Below are 23714 nucleotides of genomic sequence, written 5' to 3' on the forward strand. Positions count from 1 at the left end.
AATTTTATGTTGTACTCATATATGTGCACTCACATTGCTGGTACCTCAGGTCACTCCAGTAAGAGGGCTTCAACTGGAAATAACAAATCACCAGTAAAAGACCCTCTGATGTCTTCCAGGAATGTAGGAAGTGCTCATTAAACATGTGCTAAATAAATAAATAGATAGCATATAAAAAATGTCAACTTTTGAGTTCCCTGGTGGTGCAGCAGGTTAAGGATCCGGCACTGGCACTGCTGTGGCATGGGTTTGATCCCTGGCTCAGGAACTTCCACATGCCGTGGGTGCAGCCAAAAAAAAAAAAAAAGAATGAAAGAATGTCAACTTTGAGAAAAAAAATCTCAGGTTTAAAACAAAGCACATTGTTAGATATGAATATAAACATCTTTTTAAGGCCTAAAGAGGCTCTTGCAAACTTTTCCTTTATTTAACTTTCAATAAAAATATAGATTCCTAACTCAATAGAGAGTAGTGATTACCACACAGGAGGAGCTCAACAAATGTCAAAGTCCTCAGTTTTCAAGTTCCATGTCACAACCACTTCAGTCTGATTCTCTCCTTCTCAAAGGAATTCCAAAAATTGGTTTGGTTCACTTAATTATCTCACGGGGGCTGATCCTTTCCTGCCATTCACTCAAATCCACAACTCCTGAATTGTGGCTCACAATAACTCAGTCACCTATTAAAGTGTCTGGAAATTAGGTATTTCTAGCCAGAGTCAGGTACATAAAACTTCTTTTTTTTAAGGGATGCAGTGAATCCTGGTATTCATCACCAAAAAGATCAAGTGTAAAAAAGTGCAATCTGTGCCTCTTTTAAAAATAGAACCTTTAAGTTTAGAAGAAAAAAAAAAAAATCCCTTCCCCAATTCATCATTACCAGACCAGACACATCAGCCACACAAGGAGCTAACAAGACCTGCTGTTTCCATGACAGAGAACATGAGACTTTAAAACCACACCAATGATAGAGTTCCTGTTATGGCACAGTGGTTAAAGAATCCAACTAGGAACCATGAGGTTGCGGGTTCGGTCCCTGGCCTCACTCAGTGGGTTAAGGATCCGGTGTTGCTGTGATCTGCGGTGTAGGTTGCAGACACGGCTCAGATCCCGCGTTGCTGTGGCTCTGGCGTAGGCCGGTGGCTATAGCTCCGATTAGACCCCTAGCCTGGGAACCTCCATATGCAGTGGGAGCTGCCCTAGAAAAGGCAGAAAAGACAAAAACAAAACAAAACAAACAAAAAAAACACACCACTGAATGAGAGAACTGGACCCCTACCACCTTTCCAAAAGCCACTGGACAAGTCCCTTAAATGCAGGATTTCAGCTCTTCATCGTTCTGATCATTCTGCCTTAGGGGTCCCTTTTCTTTATGCTCTTTATCATGGCCTGGGGAAATACTCTGACTTTCTATAGTGGCGATGGCATCTGTGTCCAGCCTTCTTCTTTTCTTCAGATGGTACAAGTGGGATTTGGATTTCATATGCGCTAAGACAAAACCAAAAGAAAAAGAAAAAAATTTAGAGTTTTCTACAATTTTGGAAACATGCGAAATTAACTACAGAATCCTTTAAAAATAATAGGATCAACACAATAATTTGTACAGCCATAGCTGCTTAGCATTTTTAAGAGAAGAATAAATCATATGGACAGCTGGCTAGCAAACTAGAGTGAGCTGCCACATATCCTGTACACCTGCTAAGCACTCTATATCACTAATCCACACTACAATCTTGCAGGACAGTATTATTCGGCTCATTTTATATAGGAAGAGACTGAAGTCCAAGGTCACACAGCAGGTAGGCTCTTTAGGTTACCTATAGCTTAAAAAGAGAACAGGGAGTTCCCATCGTGGCGGCGCAGTGCTTAACGAATCCGACTAGGAACCATGAGGTTTCGGGTTCGATCCCTGCCCTTGCTCAGTGGGTTAACGATCCGGCATTGCCGTGAGCTGTGGTGTAGGTTGCAGACGCGGCTCGGATCCTGCGTTGCTGTGGCTCTGGCGTAGGCTGGCAGCTACAGCTTTGATTCGACCCCTAGCCTGGGAACCTCCATATGCCGTGGGACCGGCCCAAGAAATGGCAAAAAGACAAAAAAATAAATAAAAATAAAAATAAAAAGAGACCAAATTTTCAAAAAATAGGGCTTTAGACTAATTTTCCCATATGGGGCTGCCTATTACAGACACATTTCAACTCACATGGCTCAACCAAGTTACAAATTCAAATTCTTGTCTGTACTGCAGGACAGATGCTTAGGCCCACAGTAGCCAGAGCATCCCTTCCCACCTCTTACCAGCTCACTCAGATTGCCCCTCCAGGTCTGACATCCTCGGGCCTGGGTCACATAAGCCCTGTGCACGACTAACCCAGACTCGTTCTCCAGCACACAATGCATCAGAGAGATGACGACAAATACGCTGGTCTGCTCTGATGATCCCTTTCAAGGGTCCACAGAAGCAGTAAAGCTGAAAAGCTACTATTGGCTGATATCAATTTTTGACCTCTCACCCCCAAAACAGTTCCCAGCTTCTGGCTAACTCACAGAAGCTCCTTTTTGCTATCCTACTCCTTTTCAAGGAAATCTTATTTGCAAACACCTAAAGAGAAAGACAATGAGATTAAATTCTCTTGTATACATAGTTAAAACATCATTCGTAGGGATTCAGAAGCAAAAGTAGGTAAGGAAGAGGTAAGAAGTCAAAGAAAAGTTTACTTGAGGGAAGAAGTCAGCTTTGTTCTCTAGCTAGAGCCTAAGGCAAAAAATGGCCTTCTGGACTGGCTCTCCATGGCAGCAGGAGATGGGAGCAAGGACTTGACAGATGGCACTATAGAAGGGCTTACACAAGCTCAGCTCACAAAGGCTCACAAATGTTGCTTCTCTGAGGCTGTCCCTGAAGGACATTCGACAAATCGAACCACTAAGTTTCCTTTAGAAAAAACAATCAGACACTCTCTTTCTCTTCCCCTTTCATCATTATAAACCAACCATAATCGAGGCTTCTTTTGCTTCTTGGGCAATCACAGCCCTCCCCCAGCTGACAATGTGGTTCATTCTGCCAGAGTTAACAGTTAATAGAACTAATCCTTCTATTGGTTGGTATAGGGAGAAAAATCTACTTCTGTGAGAATATCATGCAAACCAGTCCTCTGAACAGGAGGATTCCAGCCACTGAGTAAAATACAAGTCCTACTTGTGCCCAAAAGGAGTGAGCCTTAAACAAGTTTCTAAACACCACGTAAATTCAAGGCTTAGAGGCCAAGGCCCTTTTGGACTTTGGCTGGATGACTGTAGAAATCTGACAGGGGAGTGCAGTGTGATTCTGTGGCAAAGACAGATCCAGACTCTGAAATGGGGAACTAGGACCTTGGCACAGGGCCGATCCTGGCCTGGTCAGGAGCGCCTTATGAAGAAGAGAGACTGCCTTCTTTATGCATGTCTGACCGTCTTGCTCTGAATGTTTTCTTCATCACGGGTTTAGCCGCCAACACCATTTCAATGTATTACTTTAAAATTACTGAAGAGATAACACCTTTGAAGAATGTACTCAGGAGGAATAACTGCACTTCCCGTTCCCTCCCAGCTGTTTCTGCTTCTTTGGTCTCTCGGGTGAGTTGTCTGGCTTCCCTTACAATCCAACTTCACCTCCATCAAGGTCTAAACAGGAGAGGCCAAGAAACTCCTCCCCTACAGCAGGATTGTGAAAGTCAAAGGAGCTCTGGAAGGGTAACAGCAGACCTTTCACTATAAATTATCGACTCCAGCCGAAGCTGGAGGGCATATGATCTTCTTTGGAAATTCAGAATAGAGAGATAACTCTCCCTTTTGAGAAGGCCTCCATGAAATTTGAACATAGGCTCTTAGAGGAATCTGGCCATCTTTTTACAGACAAACAAGGAGACTCCAGCATTCAATCCAGCAAAGACCTTAAATTTCATGAAGTCAGTGTGACCCGCCCTTACAGATTTTTCTGTGCCCCACCCCAGACTCTACCTGCCCATTCACGGTCCCCAATGATGATTCGGTCACAGAGGTCACACATGTGATAACTCCTCTTGTTCTCAGTTTCACTGCTTGGCATCTTTACTGGAGTGGCTGCAGGCTTGTGGCCCTGAAAAAACAAGGCAGGGATGGGGGAGAAGCATTTGATTCAAAGAGATCTGGATATCATTCTCTGATATTAAGAGGAGTGAGATTTTCCCAAGATTCCTTTTTCTCATCCCAGAGAGCAGGTGGGCTGTGAACAGATTTTAACAACAACCTTTCTGAATGTGAAAGTAGAAACGCAGCCTCCAGGGATCTAAAAGCAGCCAGCCCTTCTGCTCTATTCCATGGAAAAGAAGGCTTGGTTCCCCGACAGAGCAACAAAGGTGTCAGCTTAGGAAAGCGCTCTGAAAACCAGACAGTAGACAGTACCATGATTAATAATCACCTGGATGAAACTTTGCACGATTTCAAGAGCAGGTTCAAGAACAGACTCCTCCCACTTCGAGACATCAGATACTTCTAAGCCATATACTGGGGGGACACTGGGACCAGGTCCTAATGATGACAAAGAAAAGTTGTGAGAGGTCAGCCTCCAAGACCCGATCTATTCTACTCCCAAGACTCCAAAATCCTCAAGGGAAACATATGGGGTCAAAAAAATAAACATCTGACAATACCATTCATTGTAACCATAAACATGAGCCAAGCAGCTACATACAATCCAAGAAAGACCCAGCAGGTTGACTGGTCTGCAGCCAACAAGTCTAGCTGTGTAATCCAGAGTCTCAGGTGTAGGATCTTCCAGACCAGTTAGGAAAACAATACCGGGTAACAGCTCTAGTGACCACTGTGTGGGCTACAATATAATAAAGACAGCACACCAAAGGAAGAAACAACAGCTTGAAGTGAGGGCCTGTTCTAAGTTCCGTATCACCTTACAGTGATGTCACTCTGTGGCAAGAGAGTTCACAGCTTTCTTTAAGAGCAGACACAACTCTCAGGTTTGAATATATCTCTTCAGCAGTCTGGCATTCATGAAACTCATCGATGCCCCACTGATAACCATGGGCTAGCAATAGCAGAGAAGCAGCTAGGGAACTGCTGAATTTGAAAATTAGAAAAAAAAAGCCTTGGAATTGAACCAGTTCAACCCTTCTTTCAGGAAATAGATCTAGAGGATTAATTCAAGAAATACCCTCTGGTTAATACTTCTGAATGGAGATAAGATCGTAGGTAGCCAAACGTATAGCTATAGGCATCTCATCGTCTGAGCCAACCATTCTTGGTCCCTGCTGATCGTTTCCTCAGGCTGTGGACACACTAAATTGCCTTCCACATCTAGGTTAAGTCAGTTGCCTGAAGGCAAAGAGCATCGCCTCATGGACAAAAAACATCAAAGTCCTCAGAATGCCAACGGCTGGCAGGTGCTGGCCTTTTGATTGTGCCAACCACAAATAAGCCTTCGTGAGCTGGACTGGGCTGCACCTGCCACCACACAGAAAGGTGAGAATGGGAGGGTGCAGGCAGCATCCACAGCACACCTGGCCTTGGCTAAGCTCTGCACCTGTTTCCAGGCCACTCTATATTTTCCTTTCCCCTCTAAGTCCTTTGTTGGGCTTCTGTGCCCTGTCTAAGCACCTTTCAACAAGTTCTCGGCTCCCAGCTGCTATTTCTGGCTTGGGTCCAAGGCCAAGCTGGGGTGGGGAAGTCCCTCTGGCTTCTTGCCAGAACCATATCCCAGCAGACCAGCCCTGGCCAATCACACACGGCTCCTGATTTACAGGGCAGCTGTGCCTTTCACTCTAGCACCAGGACTGTGCCGGCATACACATGAATGAGGAACGAGCATATGATGCGCAGTGCCATCAAGCCCTCGTGACTCGGAGATGGGGAGTTACTGTGGCTTTGCCACAGGAAGAAGTTCCAAATCATTACCAAAAAAACAAATACACTGAAAAATACAACGACAACAAAGAAACTCGTCTTTTGTTAGAGACTAACGGTTATTAGCCCTGAGGAGAAGACAAACTGCATTAGAAATCTGTAGCAGTGAAACTTCCGTTTCAGCTGAGCAAAGACTTCTATCTCAAAGGACATGCAGAGAAAGCAACATAAGTAGAAGAAAGTGTAAAGAGCCCCTTGGGACCAGAACTACACTGGAGATCTCTAGTAGAGAGTGAGAACCAAGAGAGGGATCCACGGTCAGCAACACAGATCAAGGTGTTTCTGTTCGGGGGACACTGAGGAGCAGGGGGAGACCTCAGCTGTCCTTATCTATAACTGAAAGCACAAGTCTAACGGCAAAAGATAAACAGGGGATGATTCAAAAGCATATTTTAAAAGTGCCCACAAGATAAAACTGGATTTTCACCAATATTTCATCTCCTTTAAATCAACCTCCGTTAGCTCGTGGCCACACAATTTCTTACTAGAGGCCCAATACTAATGCTGTCCAGCTAAAGCTATAGCTGAAGGAAACAAGAAGCATGGTGTAAAGCTGAGTGTGGACTTAGGAGTCAGGCCTGCATTCAGGACTCAACCACTTCAGAGCTAGGGGATTTCTGGCAAGTTATTTAACTTCTCTAAGCCTCCATTTCCTTATCTGAAAAAGGAAAAGAATATCACCCACCTGGAAGGCTCAGTAATATATGTATTGCACCAAATTTAGCACAAGGATGCAGTACATGGTCCAAAGAATGAGAATTTCCTTCCCTTTTCCTTAAAAGTACTGTTCAACTGAGTTTAGAGGCCTGAAGTACCACGTGTTTGAACACGAACGCAATGCTGGGAGAACTGGTGACGATTCTGTCTTTTCACACTACTCATCTGGTCCTAGAACCATTTTAATTAGGGAAATCTCCCTACAGAAGTGCAGTTGTTCTTCAGGTACAAAATTTGAAGCTAAAATTAACCCTGAGCACCAACGCTGCTAAGAAGGGCTTGCTATTTTGCTCTTACCTGTTCACAGCCAGTACCCACTAATTCAAAGCATTTGACAGATGCTTCTTTGGGAAGAACTATTTTCTGAGGCATCGCAAGGAAATAACCCTGGACAATCACTTATGCAAAAGACCCTCCCCTCCAGGTCAGGTCCCAAATCTTAGAATAGATCCAGAAACTCAAGTCTGCTTTGTGGGTGCGCTGAGGACATCTATGTTCTATTGAAAACATACCCAGGGAATAAGGAAAAACATGAGACTTACTGCTCAAAAAACGGTTTTTAACCCATCGGTTCTGCTTCCGAGCGTATCTCTTAGTCACTTGTTTCAGAGCCTCAATACCTGAAAGATAAGGTAAATATAAGAACCTCTAAGCAATTCTCACTCTGCTGAAGGGCAGGCCCACCTAGCCTAACATTAAAAGAAAACTAGCCACAGCAGCACAGTGATGGACGCTTGGTAGATGAAAATCACAATTCTGAGCTGAAGGCCATATGGGACTCTTTTACCTTCAGGTCTTTCACAGACCATACCAGCAGGATACTCTGTTACCCAAGGATGTCCAAAGCTAGGTTTGATGGAGAATTCACACCTTTCTTTAGAAGCTGGTTACTAGTCTCTGGTGTGCATTTTCCCTCAGTGATCAGGTACTGGTGAAATTCCTTGAAGCCAATTGATTGGAAGATACCATGTTGATAGTCCTGGCTGGGAACAGGAGAGCATCAGCGGACGAGCCATTGCATCTGAGAGCTAGCAGGGGCCTTGGACATGATCTAGCTGAGCCATATCATCTCACAGATGAGGAAATTGAGATCCTCAGCAGTTACTACCACTCTGAAATCCTTTCTCCACCTCCCCGACCAGCTCCCAGGTTACTTCTCTTGAAAATTAATTCCTAGGGATGTCTGACAGAATAAAAACTGCAACTGTAACAAGTACACCAAACCTCCTTCCAACAAGCCTTGCCAATGCCAAGGACAAAGACTAATAAACAAGTAGATCCAAAGCCAGTATTATGTTTATGGTCTTTTGACCATAAGCAAGGGGTGGAGAGTAGGTGAAAATAACAGCCAAGTCCTTACCTATTTTCTGCAACTTTCTTCTCATTATAGCGTCTGTGAAAATCTCTTAGTTCATCCAAGAGCCCAGCAGCAAGCATGTTATCCACCCTCTTATCCAAGCGCTCATCTAGAACTTGAATCAAATTAACCCATCAACCAGCAAGCCTGCCGTAGGTGGGTACTATACATGATGAACGCATAGGCTGCCACAAAGAAGAGAATTTGTTCAAGTGGAAGAAAGGGTTCAGAATCCAAAGATTATATAATAATTCATACTATATGTAGTCACATTTAAATCTCTACTATTCCAAAAAGTAGCCAAATGAAGCTATTACTATGTAAAGAGAAAGCACACAATTACAACTATTTGGAAGAACAAGCATTTACTCTGGTATGGAATGTATATCCACTGTTTATTTTTTTATTTATTTTTGCTATTTTTAGGGCTGCACTCGTGGCATACGGAGGTTCCCTGGCTAGGGGTCGAATTGGAGTTACAGCTGCCAGTCTATGCCAGACCCACAGCAACAAAGGCTCCAAGCTGTGTCTGCAACCTACACCACAGCTCAAGGCAACGCCGGATCCTTAACCCACTGAGCGAGGCCAGAGATCGAAGCCGCATCCTCACGGATCCTAGTCCGGTTTGTTAACCACTGAGACACAAAGGGAACTCCAAAGTATTACCTTTTTCTATAACTTATAACTGAGATTAATTTAACATCAAATTCCCACCATTTCAATTATGTTCTTCTATATCTCCACCATTGCTATTTTTCAGCCTACAATGACAGTGACTTTTTTTCCTACCTTCCTAAAAAGTCTGCATTTAGGAGTTCCTATTGTGGCTTAGTGGGTTAAGAACCTGACAAATATCCATGAGGATGAGGGTTCAGTCCTTGGCCTCACTCAGTGGGTTAAGGATCTGGCGTTGCTGAAAGCTGTGGTGTAGGTCTCTGATGTGGCTCGGATCCAGTGTTGCTGTGGCTACAGGGCAGGCTGGCAGCTGCAGTTGATTCAACCCCTAGCCTGGGAACTTCCATATGCCACAGATGTAGCCCTAAAAAGAGAAAGAAGGGAGAAGGAGTGGAATGGACTGTGAGTCTGGGATTAGTAGATGCAAACTATTGCATTTGGAGAGGAGAAGCAATGAGATCCTGCTGTATAGCACAGGGAGCTATATCTAGTCACTTGTGTGATGGAGGATAATGTGAGAAAAAGAATGTATATATGACTGGGTCATTTTGCTGTATAGTGGAAACTGACAGAACATAGGAAATCAACTATAATGAAAAAAAAGTTTGTAGTTATTGAGGACTCTCTACGTGCCAGGCACATTCTGAGCACTTTTTGGTTTTTTGGTGGTGTTTGTTTTTTTTTAATTTTAGGTTTTTATTTTTTCTATTATAGTTGATTTACATTGTTGTGTCAATTTCTGCTGTACACCAAAGTGACCCAGTCATACATATACATACATACATACACACACACACACACACACACACACACACACACACTTTTTTTGTCTTTGTCCTTTTTAGGGCCGCAACCATGGCATATGGAGCTTCCCAGGCTAAGGGTGCTGGCTTACGCCAGGACCACAGCAACGCCAGATCCGAGCCGAGTCTTCAACCTATACCGCAGCTCACGGCAATGCCGGATCCTCGACCCACTGAGCAAGGCCAGGGATCGAACCCGCAAACTCAGCGTTCCTAGTCAGATTTGTTTCCTCTGAGCCACGATGGGAACTCCTATATACACATTCTTTTTCTCACATTATCATTCATGATTCTTTTTTTTGTGTGTGTGTGTGTCTTTTTACGGCTGAACCTGCGGCATATGGAGGTTCTCAGGCTAGGGGTCGAATCGGAGCTGTAGCTGCTGGCCTACACAAAAATGCAGGATCCTTAACCAACTGAGCAAGGCCAGGGATCAAAACTGCATCCTCATGGATGCTAGTCAGATTCGTTTCTGCTGAGCCACGACAGGAACTTCCATGATCCTTTCTTTAATTTTTGTTTTTGATTTTTAGGGTCGCATTTGCAGCATATGGAGGTTCCCAGGCTAGGGGTTGAATTGGAGCTGTAGCTGCCAGCCATGCCAGAGTGGAACCACGTCTGCAACCTACACCATAGCTTAAGGCAATGCTGGATCCTTAACCCACTGAGCAGGACCAAGGATCGAACCTGCATTCTCATGGATACTAGTGGGATTTGCTACCATTGAGCCACATTGGGAACTCTGTGTTTTTTTTTTTTTTTTCGGTTGCACCTACAGCATGTGGAAGTTCTGGGCCAGAGATCAAACCTACACTACTGCAGTGACAATGCTGGATCCTTAACCCACCATGTCAAAAGAGAACTCCTGAGCACTCTGTATGTATTATTAATTCATCTAATCCTCAATAAAGCTATGAGATATGTACTATTATTATCATCTCCATTTTATAGAAGAGAAAACTGGGACAAAGAAAGGTAAATCAACCTGCTTTAAAATTCACATAGCCATTAAAAGAGGGGAAAAAAGAAAAAAATAGAAAAAATTTTTAAAAATTTAAAAACCCCAAAAATAATAAAAATAAAACTCATAACCAGAGATGGTAGAGCCAGAATTTGAATCTAGATAGTTGAGCTCAGAGACATGCTTTTTTTTTTTTTTTTTTTTTGGTCTTTTTAGGGCCACACCCACAGCATATGGAGGTTCCCAGGCTAGGGGTCCAATCAGAGCTACAGCTGCCAGCCTACACCATAGCCACAGCAATGCGGGATCTGAGCCTCATCTGCAGCCTACAACACAGCTCATGGCAACACCAGATCCTTAACACACTAAGCGAGGCCCAGAATCGAACCGCATCCTCATGGATCCCACTCGGGTTTGTTAACCACTGAGCCAGGATGGGAACTCCCAGAGACATGCTCTTAATCACTAAATTATACTGCCTGTTTCCATATTAATCTCATCTTTCTAGACAAAGTTTGTAAATTACCTTTACAAGTTGGTCCCTGACACCGCCCCCAAAATGCTCATCATCCCTTCTCTGTGGCCCCACAGCACATTCTAGCCTAGCATTCATCACAACACAGCATCTACCTCATTATTTGCCCCATTAGACTGGGAACTCCTTAAGGGCAGGTACTGTCTCACATCCATCTCTGAAATCCAAGTTGTAGATAGAATTCTTGACACTTCATTGAATGCTTATTAAATGTTTGTTGGCTAAAGAAGTTCCTACTATCTCGGGACATTAGGCAAAACAAAAACAAAACCTACCCTCAGGCTAACTAGCTAACCATCATTCCCACTCCTCAGATCTACTACTTCTAGAATAATCAGTGACCCAGGCTTCAGCCAATCCAGGGAATCAGACTTCCTTCCAAGGGAGCCTTCTTTCTCTTTCCCCTTTGGCTCTTCCCTGGATGGCACTCTCTTTCCCATCCCATCTTATCCCACCCTTGGTATCTTACACCAGGGCTACCTTTACCCACTTTCCAGACAGATGCCCAGGGAAATGGCACTGTGCCTCAATAAATCAATGAATATTGATAATGACAATAAAATTAATAGCTAACACTTGTGTGGTGCTTATAAGCCATTCATGGTTCAAAGCATTTTTTTTTTTTCAAAACAATTTTCTATTGAAGTATAGCTGACCTACTCTAAGGATTTTATATATAGTAATGTATTACTGTAATAGTTACTCTATTTCAAATGGACTCTAGGACACCAAAGGACTTTACCTGTCTGTTCAGCATTAAGCCAGAGGATGCATGGGTTAGGGAACTTCAAAGGGCCTCCAAGGGGACCACCACCTTCTTCTGCATGCTGACGATGAAGAAATTCACTATGAGAGATTCCTGTTTCTTCAAATACTTGCAAGCTCCTAAATCATTTGAAAGGGGAGGGTGGGCACACCCATAAAAACCATTAGGAAATGTTAATAATTCTCAAGCGAAACAGAAAAGAGGCTATTATTGAAGGCTTCATTGTCATTTTCACTACCTATGTCCCTAAATACATGAAGGTCCAGGGTTACTGCAATCCTAATAGCTACTCCTAAAAGGATCCTAAAGAAAACTTTAGGTAAATAAAGAAAACTATCTCTCTAAACATACATAAAATTTTCTGAAATCGGTTAAACAAAGGTTTAGAAACAACAGGTTTCTTCTACACAAAGAGAATAGGATAGATTCACTTTCAGGTAAGCAGTTAAAGCTTGTCTGGGACACTGTGTTACAAGCCAACAAGTCTAGTCTCGCTGGAATGCCTTTCCCACAGTACGAAAGTATGTTGTATATCCAGCTCACCAACTTTCTTTTTAAATATGTCTAAAATTAATAAAGAATGCTTCTGACTAATTCAGTACTCTACTAGCACAAAGATCACTGAAGAAAGAACTCACATACTTATTCTTAAGCCACTGCTCTGTCAACATCTATTATGTTATGCAGCACTAGGTAATTTAACTCCCAAATCTATACTCCACCACTCTGGGTGATTACAGCTTATCAGCCTGAAAGTGATCTTTCTCTTCCTGATCCAATTCTACTTCCTGAAACCCTAACACAAGAGTAGGGACCCCTCATCTTTCCCTATCACTGGTCAAAGAGGACCTACAAGGGGAAAACACAGTCATAGGTATCTTATCTGGAGGTGAGAATACAGGCTCAAACTAAAAGAAAGATGAAAAAAGTCTTCCAATCTTTTAGAGACTCTAGAGCTCTTGCTTAGAACCTGTTGTTCTTACTAAAACACAATTTTCAACCCATTACTAGTTTAAAAGTAGCAGAATGAGGAGAAATCATAAGAACCTATTAATAAATGGAGCAGACAGTAACAACCAAGCTCAAGAATCATCCCATAAAACAATATAAAAATCAATGTTGATTATAGTGTCTGTCCCTGAATTTTCAAAAAAAAAAAAGAAAAAAACCTTTGGAAGATTTCTATTAAAATGTTTAAAATAAAAAATGTGTGAATACTTTTTTCTCCACTTTTTTTTCTTTTTTGGCCACGGTGCAGCACATGGAGTTCCTGGGCAAGGGATCAGATCCAAGCTTCAGTTGTGACCTATGCCACTGCTACACCAAGGCCAGATCCTTAACCCACTGTGCTAGGTCAGGGATCAAACCTGCGTCCCAGTGATCCAAAGACACTGCCAATCCTGTTGCACACTTCATTTACCTAGTACGTGCACTATCAACGGGGTGAGGTTGCCTGCAAGGGGGCAAAAAAACTTAGACATGACAATGATGTGTGGCTCTCCAAAGGGTAACCATAACTCCCAAAATCTTATTCTTTTTTTGGGGGAAGGGGGCGCTGTGCCCATGAAAGTTCCCAGGCCTGGGACTGAACCCAAGCCACAAAAGTGACAATGCCAAATCCTTAACCACTAGGCACTGGGGAACTCCCACCAAATCTTGCTCTTCAGTATTAAAATTTCATGGAGGGGAAGGAGAGATGCACAATTAGGAAAAAAATTTCTAAAAAGGCTTCAGGTGCAGAGAGGATGATAAAAAAGGATTAAGAAACGATTGACCTAGAACACTCATTTGAGTAGAATACTTCATAATGCCCATCAATACCAAATGTCACAATAATATTTAATCTGTATAATCATCCACATAGTAGGTCCTTCGTTAGATCCTCTACTCTGCCAGGTATGGTATCCTCCCAATACTACAGAAAAATACACCTAGGTGGAGATCACTCTGTAACAAACAGAAATATCACATCACTATGTTGTACACTAGGATGCTATTTTTTCTTTTCTTTTTAGGGCCACAACCACAGCACATGGAGGTTCCCAGGCTAGGGGTCTAATGAGAGCTGCAGCTGCCAGCCACAGCTAAAGCAATGCTGGATCCAAGCCGCATGTGCAACCTACACCGAAGTTCACAGCAATGCCAGATCCTGAACCCACTAAGTGGGGCCGGGGATTGAACCCACATCCTCATAGATACTAGGCGGGTTTGTCACAGCTGAGCCACAACGGGAACTCCTGCTGTGCATTAGGAATCACCAATTTTGTAGGTCAAGTATACTTCAAAAACAAACAAACTCATAGAAAAAGACATCAGATGTGTGGTTACCAGAAACTGGGGGGAGGGGATGAAGAGATTGGATAAAGACAGTCAAAAGGTACAAACTTTTGATAAGCAGTGAGATCCTGCTGTATAGCACTGGGAACTGTATCTAGTCACTTATGATGGAGCATGATAATATGAGGGAAAAAAATGTATATATGTATGTGTGACTTGCTGTACAGTAGAAAATTGACAGAACACTATAAATCAGCTATAATGGAAAAATAAAAATCAATAAAAAACTGAAAAAAAGGTACAAACTTCTAGCTTCAAGATAAATAACTACTAAGTATGTAATGTACAAAAGATAAACATAACTAACATTGCCATATGCTATATTTGAAAGTTAAGAGTGAGGCCTGAGAGTTCTCATCACAAATAAAATTTCTTTTTCTTTTCTTTTGCATCTACGTTAAAATACACTGAACTTACTATGATAATAATTTAATGATGTATGTGAGGAAAAGTCATTATGCTGTACCCTTAAAATTATACAGTGCTATGTCAGAAGTGAACAGAATATGGGACAATGAAAATGCATTTTATGAAGGGAAAAAATTAACCATCTAATCTTAAAATGTTAAGAAAGAAAGGAGAGATGGAAGGAAGGGAGAAAAAGGGAAGAAGGACAGAAAGGAAAGGAAGCAAAGGAAGGAAAGGAAAGGAAAAAAGAGAAAAGTACACAACACTTCAGGCTGCAATTTCAAAACAGCCGAAGAAAACGTGGGTGATGAGCTAATAAGGTCATCTCTCTCTTCCCTTCAAGAACATCTCCATGTGCAAAGGGGAGCTGATCTATGGGACAGTTTATAAAATCTGCCCCCACTGGGCAAGCTGCTGGGACAGAACTCAGCATTGCACAATCAATTATGAAACCTAAATCACAATGTCAACTGACTGCATGCCAGAAAAAATTTATATGAAAACTGTTATACAAGCAAAGATCAAATAGAAAATGAAGCAAGGTTATATAGGCTCCAGAGGAAAACTGCATTACATTATGCATTTTAAATATGACAACAAAGTAGGGTGCAACTATTTATTGAGGGAGTTGGACTGAGGCAATAACTCGGGGCCTCCTAACCTGCTCAGCTAGAACGCATCAATCTCTACCAACTGCTGTTACCAAACCTGTCTTGCCACCCAGCGCACTGAAGAAGTGACTGCCCTCTAACTCTGAAGGGGCCTCGGGTCATGGGCCAGCTTTCTTACCTGGCCACTTTGCGCTTGTCATGTGGGTGCAACTTGGCAGCCATTTCTGGGTCCACCTGGCTTAGGCGTTTATGGAGTTCATGGCCATCCTCCTTTTCAAGCTCAGCTTTCCGGTCAATCACTTTCTTAGTGCCCATCTCCTGGGGCTATTAAATGAAGTTTAGAGGTAAATTTAATCCAGCAACTCAACAAACACTGAGACATTCAATGTGCCAGGCACTTTGCTAAGTGTTAGGAACACAAAATAGAGATGAATCAGAAGGCGTTGGCCATATAGTGAGAGACAGATCTTTAACAGGAAATTCCAACACACCACGGTAGTGCTGGGAGGCCACAGCAAACAAAGAGAAAAGAGGACTTACTGCCTAGGAAGTACTCAGGTACTCTGCTTCCTTTGCAGAAGTACAACAGTTACCCAGGCTAGCATATTATATTAACACATCCAGGAGTCTAGTCTTCTCAACAGTGTGACCAAAGAAAGACTGGATGCGAACTGCCAGCACATTACAGTTTGCAAAGTCCTACCTTATGCATAGCATCTCTGTAAGAAAGGTTAGTGTCAAATATCTCCCTAACACATAGATTATTACAGCCAGGAAATGCTGAATCAGACTATGTACTGTTAACTTACATGGCGATGCTACTTAATTCACAGAGGGGCATGTTTCCAACACACAGCCCCTGCCCTCAGGCCAGCCTGGAAGAGCACTCTTCACACATGGAGGTGGCATTTGCTTCAGAATATTGAGTAGGAAAATCAGTTGCTGAGTATAAGAAATAGGCAAGAGTCCATGCTCCTCCCACTTAAATTAGCTGGAAAGAAAGAAGAACCCATTTCCTCAGTGAAGTACAAGTCAAACTAAACATACCTTGGTATTGACAAGAACTTTCCAGAGTAGAGACTCAATGTAATAATTGGTTCCTCCCACGACAATAGGAATTTTATCTCGGGCAAATATATCTTCAATGTGAATGTTAAGAAAGACATCACAATATTTAATATTAAGAAAACCCTGACTTACTTGAAAGTGGGGTATTAGTAAGAAACCACATGCGTCATATTTTTGATACTAATCCTCACTGTTTCCCATGAGTTCTCAGAATCATTTCCTATCAATTCTGGAGGGATTTGCATAAACCACAGACAGACGCATGATGGAAATTCCTTCTGGTTTGGTTCTAGAACTTTCGAGGCCTTGCTGCTAAAATTCAAAGCCTGCTTTGTATCCCAAATCAGCTTAATAAACACAAACCTAGACTCTCACAGAACCAAGTGTCAGCTGCTCAGGAAGCCACCAAGGTGCTTCTATTGTGACTTTACTTTCCAAGGCAAATTATAAGCTGGTTTCTCTAGGCTGTGGTTCTTAGACTCAGTCAGTCTTCACCATTCTGTGCTAGTAGTGCACATTTCAGCTACTGGAGACTACCAGGAGGACTAAGAAGCTCAGGCTATGAAGACAAACAGATTTCAGATACCAGCTCTAATACTCTGCAAGTCATTCAACCTGAGTTTCAGTTTTCTTATCTGTAAAATCCTCATTAGTTCTTATGAGCATTACATGCGACAATGCAAATAAAACCCCCAAGACAATGACCAAAATATTTTTTCAAATGAGTAAGCACTCAATTTACTTTAGTCCTTATTTTTCTATCCCTGCTACTCGGAATTCTCTTTAGAACTCCATTGAACAAATAATTATCTGCTTTAAGAAGGGCTTTGCAGAGTTCTCGTGGCACAGCAGGTTAGGGATCCAGTGTTTCCATTGCAGTGGCTTGAGTCACTACTATGGAAGGGTTTAAGCTCTGGCCTAGGAACTTCCACATGCCACCAGCATGGCCACAAAAAAAAAAAAAAAAGAAGAAGAAGAAGAAGAAGAAAATGAGAGGAGAGCAATTAGAGATAGCCAAAAAAAGGGCTTTGCTTTTGAGGATAATTGATAAAGGCACTTTCAACCCAGATAAAAACTCATTTACACACTTCTTCCTTTACCAGCCAGTTTGTGGGCAACGAGATAGATGGTCTCTTTTGTATCAGAAGTCCCCTATAAGAGTCTGGGAAAGGTCTATGATGAGATACCAGAACAGGAGAGATGGAAAAGAGGGAGGGAGATGGGACAGGAGATATTTGATGGGAAAAAGTTTAACTTGTTTGCCCAAGCCATGAAACAACTGTGTTCCTAGGTAAAACCCTTCTCTCTGGGCCTCAGTATCTACCACCTTCACCTGTCAAATCAAGAAGGTTGACTGAACACTTTTTAAGGTACTTTCAGTTCTGACATTCTGATTCTAGGTTCTTACCTAAATTCACAAACCTCCAGCCTCTATGTGATCTGAGTCATCCTCTGTTGTTGTTGCCCTTTAAAATTCCTAATTAGCTCTGCATTTTCCATCAGTTCTCTCTGAAAAACCAAACTGTCTTATAGCAACAATGTACATGTGGTGATATGTTTTAATTTGCAAAGGGCTTTCACATACATTATTTCGTCTGATACAACTGCCTTGTAAAGCAGGTAGGGCAAGAATTATTATCTGCATTTTAATCTCTATCTACTTGATACGCAAAAAAAATTATCTCATCATTTTGATTTGCATGGCCCTGATTTTCAGCAAGGGTAAACCTTTCTCATGTTTATCACCATTTATATTTTGAATTACTACTCATGCTCTTTAAGTATTGTTTGTATTGATTTAAAAGAGTTCCTCATGTAAGGGTATATTAACTATTTGCCTTTCCAATGTTACAAATATTTTCCCCCTGGTCTATAGTCTGCTTTTTAATTTTGCTTTCACTGAGTTGTTTTTAAATTATAAAATATTCAATACATACAGAAGAACATGTGTAGCGTATATAAATTATGAAGCTCAGTAATGAAACACTCACAAACCCAATGTAAGAAAGGGAATATTATCAATTCCTTTGAAGCTTCCTGTGTATTAATTACCATTCCAACCCCCTTACTTCCCCTCTCTCTAAGGGAAACACAGTCCTGAATTGTTTTGGGTTATTTTGTTTTTCATCATTCCCTTGTTTTTCATTACATTATTGATGTGTATATATAACTATAAACAATATATTGGTTAATTTTGCATCCTTTTTAACTTTTATAATAAATGTTATGAACATGTGTGTATCCTTTTATAATTTCCCACATTTTACATTGTTCCTGAGATTCTTCCACACCAACTGATGTGTAAAATCATAACATTCATTTTCACTGCTGAAAAAGTACTTAACTTATATGAACAAGGCACGTTTTATAAATTTTTCTATTTACTTGGTACTTATATGCTTCTGCTGTTAAAAGCAGTGCTGTTGTTAAAATTAGATCACCTATCTCCTGATACTTGTGGCAAGGTTTCTCTAGGGTAGATATCTAGGAACTCTGGTTGAAATACTTTCTTGCCAATGCAAATTCTTAATTCTTACATATCCAGCTATTTTCCTTAAAAAAAAAAAAAAAAAAGACTATTACAGGCATAGATGGTAGCAATAGCTGCACAACTGAACTGTACACTTAAAAATGGTTAAGATGACAAGCATTATGTAGATTTTAACACAACATTAAAAAAAAAAAAAAAAAGAGGAGTTCCCGTCGTGGCTCAGTGGTTAACGAATCTGACTAGGAACCACGAGGTTGCAGGTTCGATCCCAAGCCTCGATTAGTGGGTTAGGGACCCAGTGTTGCCATGAGCTGTAGTGTAGGTCGAAGACACAGCTCGGATCCCAAGTTGCTGCTGCTGTGGCTCTGGCGTAGACCAGCGGCTACAGCTCCGATTTGACCCCTAGCCTGGGAACCTCCATATGCCACGGGTGCAGCCCTAGAAAAGACCAAAAAAAAAAAAATTTTTTTTTTTTTAACTTTCAAATCCATATGGAATTTATGTCAGATACAAGGACCTGATTTCATTTTTTTCCAAAAATAAGTAACTGTCCCAGGAATAATTATTAACTACTACATCATTTCTCCATTGTTTAGAAATGCCACCTTGATCATAAGCTAAATATATACATCCACTTTAATTTGTATGAGTTTTCTAATCTATGCCATGAATTTGTCTAGTATTACATAAGTTCCATTCTAATTATTATGAATTTTCAATATATTTGAATATGTAGCAGTCCAGATATTAAAGGCAGTCTAGAGACATTAAAATATAAGGGCAGCCCCCTTTATGTTATTTTTTTTTTTCCAAAAAATTTCCTGGTGTTACCCAGAACTATTTTTTTCCGGTCCCTTGGAATTCTAACTATAATTCCATTATATTTATAAATTAACTTCTTATCCCCATTTAAAGGGGGGAAACTAAAGCTCAGAGGGGTAAATGCTTTACCTAGTGAAATTCATATGGTCCAAAGAGGCAGTTCTAAAACTGGGACACAAATTTTCTGGTTTCTAAATAGAATTCCCTCCGCTAAAACAGTGCTTCTCAAATTTTAATATGCATATGAATCACCCAGGACGCTTGTTAAATTCAGATTCTGATTCAGTAGGAAGAATGAGGCCCAAATTCAGCATTTCTACAGGCTCCCAAGGGAGAATGATGCTCCTGTCAGAGGATAAGACTCTTTTTTTAAATGGCCACACCCGCAGCACCAGGGTACACCTGGGCCAGGAACTGAATCCGAGCCACAGCTGTAAACTTTGCAGCAGCTGTGGCAACAACAGATCCTTTAACCCACTGAGCCACGCTAGGGATCAAACCCATGCTGCTGCAGCAACCCAAGTCCCAGCAGTCAGATTCTTAGCCCACTGAGCCACAGCAGGAACTCCCTGGGCACAAGACTTTGAGCAAAGGACTTATGTCTTTTAATCCAAATAGTTCTGATGGGATGCTACCATTGGTAGGTAGGTCTTAGGTGCCTCTGCTTAGAAAAAAATGTGACTAGAAAGAAAACTTTCTTGCAGCCCCCAAGCCTCGCTGCTGTCTTTCCTAAGGATATCAGAGCAGTTGCCTTGTTCCTGAAGTCCACCACTGTATAATTTGTCACGAGAGGATCCACAAAGCTGATCATGTGGTGCTGGCACATTCTCTGCTCTTGGGCAGAAACCTTGTTGGTGATGATGTCTAGGCCTTCATAAACCTAGGGGAAAGAAAATTAGCATGAGAAAGTATTCTACCTCCTTAAGATGTACACATGACGGGTAGAAATGGTGATCTCTTGGTCCCTGCAGCCAAACACTTGACTGACCCAAAGCACCAGAGTAAATGTGTTCTAACCAGAGCACAGCCTGACGAAGAGAAGAAAACAGAACACTGGCTTTCTTATCAAATAGTGGCGACTCAGACTTAAAGACAAAAAGTGTATGTACATCAGTGTCCCAAATAAGAACTAATTCTGCAGGATTAACTGGAGGTTCTTTGGCCTGAACTTCAAGCATTTAAAAATAGACAGGTTGTTTTATTTATTCTACTTATCACAAGTCTCCAGGAAGGTAATATTTTGCATTGCTCATAGTTCTACTTCAAATGCTTAGCTATTTCTTGGATTTAAATGGCTCTGAAAGGTTTTATAATCTGTATAAGGTTGGCTCTATCTGTGGAGAAGTAGTCTACCTACAAAGTTATGTATAAAGCACATATACACACTTTGAAGTCAGAACCTCTAATACTGCTGAACTCTGGTAGAAACATTGTGCCAAATTACTGCTTCATGGGGTCAGCACGTACAGTCTAAATACTCAAAGGCAATATCCTGTTCGTAAGCTCTTGATCTGCCAATTCCACTAAAAAGTTCAAGTGTACCTCTTCTAAATGCAAGGTCTCAGATGGAGAACAGATCTGAAAATACTAGTTTGAAAATAGGGATGAATGCTTTGAGATTAAATGTTCTCTCTGTAATCACTGATTCTAAGGGAGCACAAAATGAACAAATAATAAGTTCCATAGAGCCCACAAAGATGTTAAGAGCATTTTTTATCTCACATTTCCCTTTACTTACATGGGTGTCAAATAAGTACGGTACAGTATAATGGTTAGGAGGAAGGACCCTGGCGCCAGGCTGCCTCAGATCAATTCCTAGCTCTGCAACTTCCTAGTTATTTGTACTTGGAGTAGTCAGTTGCTAACCTTTCCGTACCTTAATACCTCATCAGTAAAATGATGATAAAATCTAACTCATATGGTTGTGTAAATTAAATGAGTTAATATATGTAAACTTCATTGTTTTTGGTTTTTTTGGGGTTTTTTTGCCTGGCACATTGTAAATACTATATAAGGGTCATTATATTACTACCATGAATATGATCACAACAACACAAGGAGAATGGGAAATAATTTTAGCGTCACTAACACTCTGAAGATTCAGTGCTCCTAGCCACTAAGATTATTTACCCAACAAAGATTTAAGCTATCATCAAGAGAAAAGAAAACTATTAATCAGTAAACAGGACACAGAAAAAATATAATCAGAGCAACAGAGAAAGAACCAGCTCTGCCTTTAACTCATCCATCCATGCCTGACAATAGAACAGCATTCTTACACCTAAATACTGCTGAAATCTTAAATTACAGGGTGTTCTTTTCTTTGTAGCTTGAACAAGACTTCCTTCAGATGTTATAAGTGCAGTAGGGTATACTGTATATTTGGGACTTGTGTGCAAAATAGGAAAACTAAAGGACGAAAAAATTAGTAATTGTGTGTTCCTCTCCTTTTCCCACAACTTTTAGTTGGCTCTGTTGTAGCCTAGATTCCAAATGACCAGTGTTAAAGAATTTACATAGTAACAACTTGATTTTGCCAATAGAGGATTTCTGACCTCCGTAAGTGGATTCTTTTTTTTTTTTTTCAAGTTTCTTATTTTATTGAACATTCAAAATAAAGTCTTCTTTCAATGCCTACACACATGATTTTTTTTTCTTTTTTTTTTTCTTTTTAGGGCTGCACCCTTGGCATGTGGAGGTTCCCAGGCCAGGGGTCTAATTGGAGCTGTAGCTGATGGCCTACGCCACAGCCATAGCAACGCAGGATTGGAGCCTCATCCACAACCTACGCCAGATCCTTAATCCACTGAGCAAGGCCAGGGATCAAACCTGTGTCTTCATGGATGCTAGTCAGATTCATTAACCACTGAGCCACGACTGGAACTCCTACGATATTTTCTGATGTCTCATGTTCTTACTGGTAGCTCCCAAAACATTAAATAATCCATGATATACAATACAAAAGCAATGCTCCTTTGCAGTAAAATTACTTGCAATACATGGAAAAATTACTAATGGATCCTCAAGCAATTTTATTTTTAGGGCTGCACCTACAGTACATGGAAGTTCCAGGCTAGGGGTCAAATCAGAGCTGCAGTTGCCAGCCTATGTCATAGCCGCAGCAATGCTGGATCCTTAACCCACTAAGCAGGGCCAGGGATTGAATCCACATACTCAAGGATACTAGTCAGGTTCATTACTGCTGAGCCACAACAGGAACTCCGGATTCTCATTTTTAACACTGAGATTAATGTTAAGGAAATGCATATTTGCAAATATATAATTACCACCCTCTACCTCCAAAAAAGCCAAAATGTGAATATCTCTACAAGCACATTCTATCAGATACGCAGATAAATTTGTAGATATACTTTCATCCTGTGTTCTGCCTTTAAGTGTATTTTCTAGAGCCCCTTAAAATGTCAAGTTTTAACAGACCAACACGTAAGCATAAATCTAACAGAAGGTAACCCCAGAACTAGGCTCACTTTATTTACTGAAGGAAGTGGTCTATTGTACTGTTTATGGTACATATATACAAATGTCAACAAATATCAGGAAGAAGAGTACTAATGGTTTAAAAAAAGCAGGGTGTTTGCTTATAGAGTTAAACTGAAAACTATAATAACTGCATGCATCTTGGTTAGCAATGTAAACTGTCTCTTTGAATGACTTACTAAACCTTTTGTCTCCTATACTATCAGACTAAAAGAAACTAAGCATAAAGACATGGGTGATGCTAACTAGATATCTGATGATAAAAGAATTATTTTTAACTTTTAGGAATAATATGATTTCATGGTTATGCAAAAAAAAAAAAGTCTTGGAAATTCCTGTGTGGTGCTGCAGGTTAAGGATCCAGAGTTGCTGTAGCTGTGACACAAGTTGCAACTGCGGTACAGATTCAATCCCTGGCTCAGGAACTTCCACATGCCGTGGATTGCGGCACCCCCAAAAACGGAAACCTGGTGGAGCTCCCCTGTGGCACAGTGCGTTAAGGATCCAGCATTGTCACTGTAGTGGCTCAGGTCACTGCTGTAGTGCAGGTTCAATCCCTGGCCCAGTGAGAGTCTTTAACTTTGAGGTATATAGTATACTGAAGTACATACAAATGAAGGTATATGACGTCTTTAAAAAAAAGAAAGAAAGAAATTGGAGGAGTTCCCGCTGTGGCACAACTGGATCAGCAGAGTCTTAGGAACAATGGGACACAGGTTCAATCCCAGCACTGTT

General features: G+C 41.2%; 1 protein-coding gene across 1 annotated transcript in view; it reads right to left on the bottom strand.

Moving 5' to 3' along the window:
- Window positions 1-406: 406 nt before the first annotated feature.
- Window positions 407-23714, bottom strand: part of TRIT1 (tRNA isopentenyltransferase 1) — a 45887-nt gene continuing 22579 nt past the window's right edge. The window contains exons 2-11 of the mRNA XM_047793495.1: window positions 20221-20361; window positions 16148-16246; window positions 15279-15424; window positions 11721-11863; window positions 8008-8119; window positions 7518-7630; window positions 7190-7267; window positions 4432-4541; window positions 3993-4110; window positions 407-1487 (exon numbers count right to left, since the gene is read on the bottom strand). Coding sequence (XP_047649451.1) covers window positions 1309-1487; window positions 3993-4110; window positions 4432-4541; window positions 7190-7267; window positions 7518-7630; window positions 8008-8119; window positions 11721-11863; window positions 15279-15424; window positions 16148-16246; window positions 20221-20361 — 1239 coding nt within the window. The 3' untranslated portion in view covers window positions 407-1308. The remainder of the gene's footprint in view (window positions 1488-3992; window positions 4111-4431; window positions 4542-7189; window positions 7268-7517; window positions 7631-8007; window positions 8120-11720; window positions 11864-15278; window positions 15425-16147; window positions 16247-20220; window positions 20362-23714) is intronic.

This window comes from Phacochoerus africanus, chromosome 8 (assembly GCF_016906955.1).
Source record: "Phacochoerus africanus isolate WHEZ1 chromosome 8, ROS_Pafr_v1, whole genome shotgun sequence".
Lineage (NCBI taxonomy): Eukaryota > Metazoa > Chordata > Mammalia > Artiodactyla > Suidae > Phacochoerus > Phacochoerus africanus.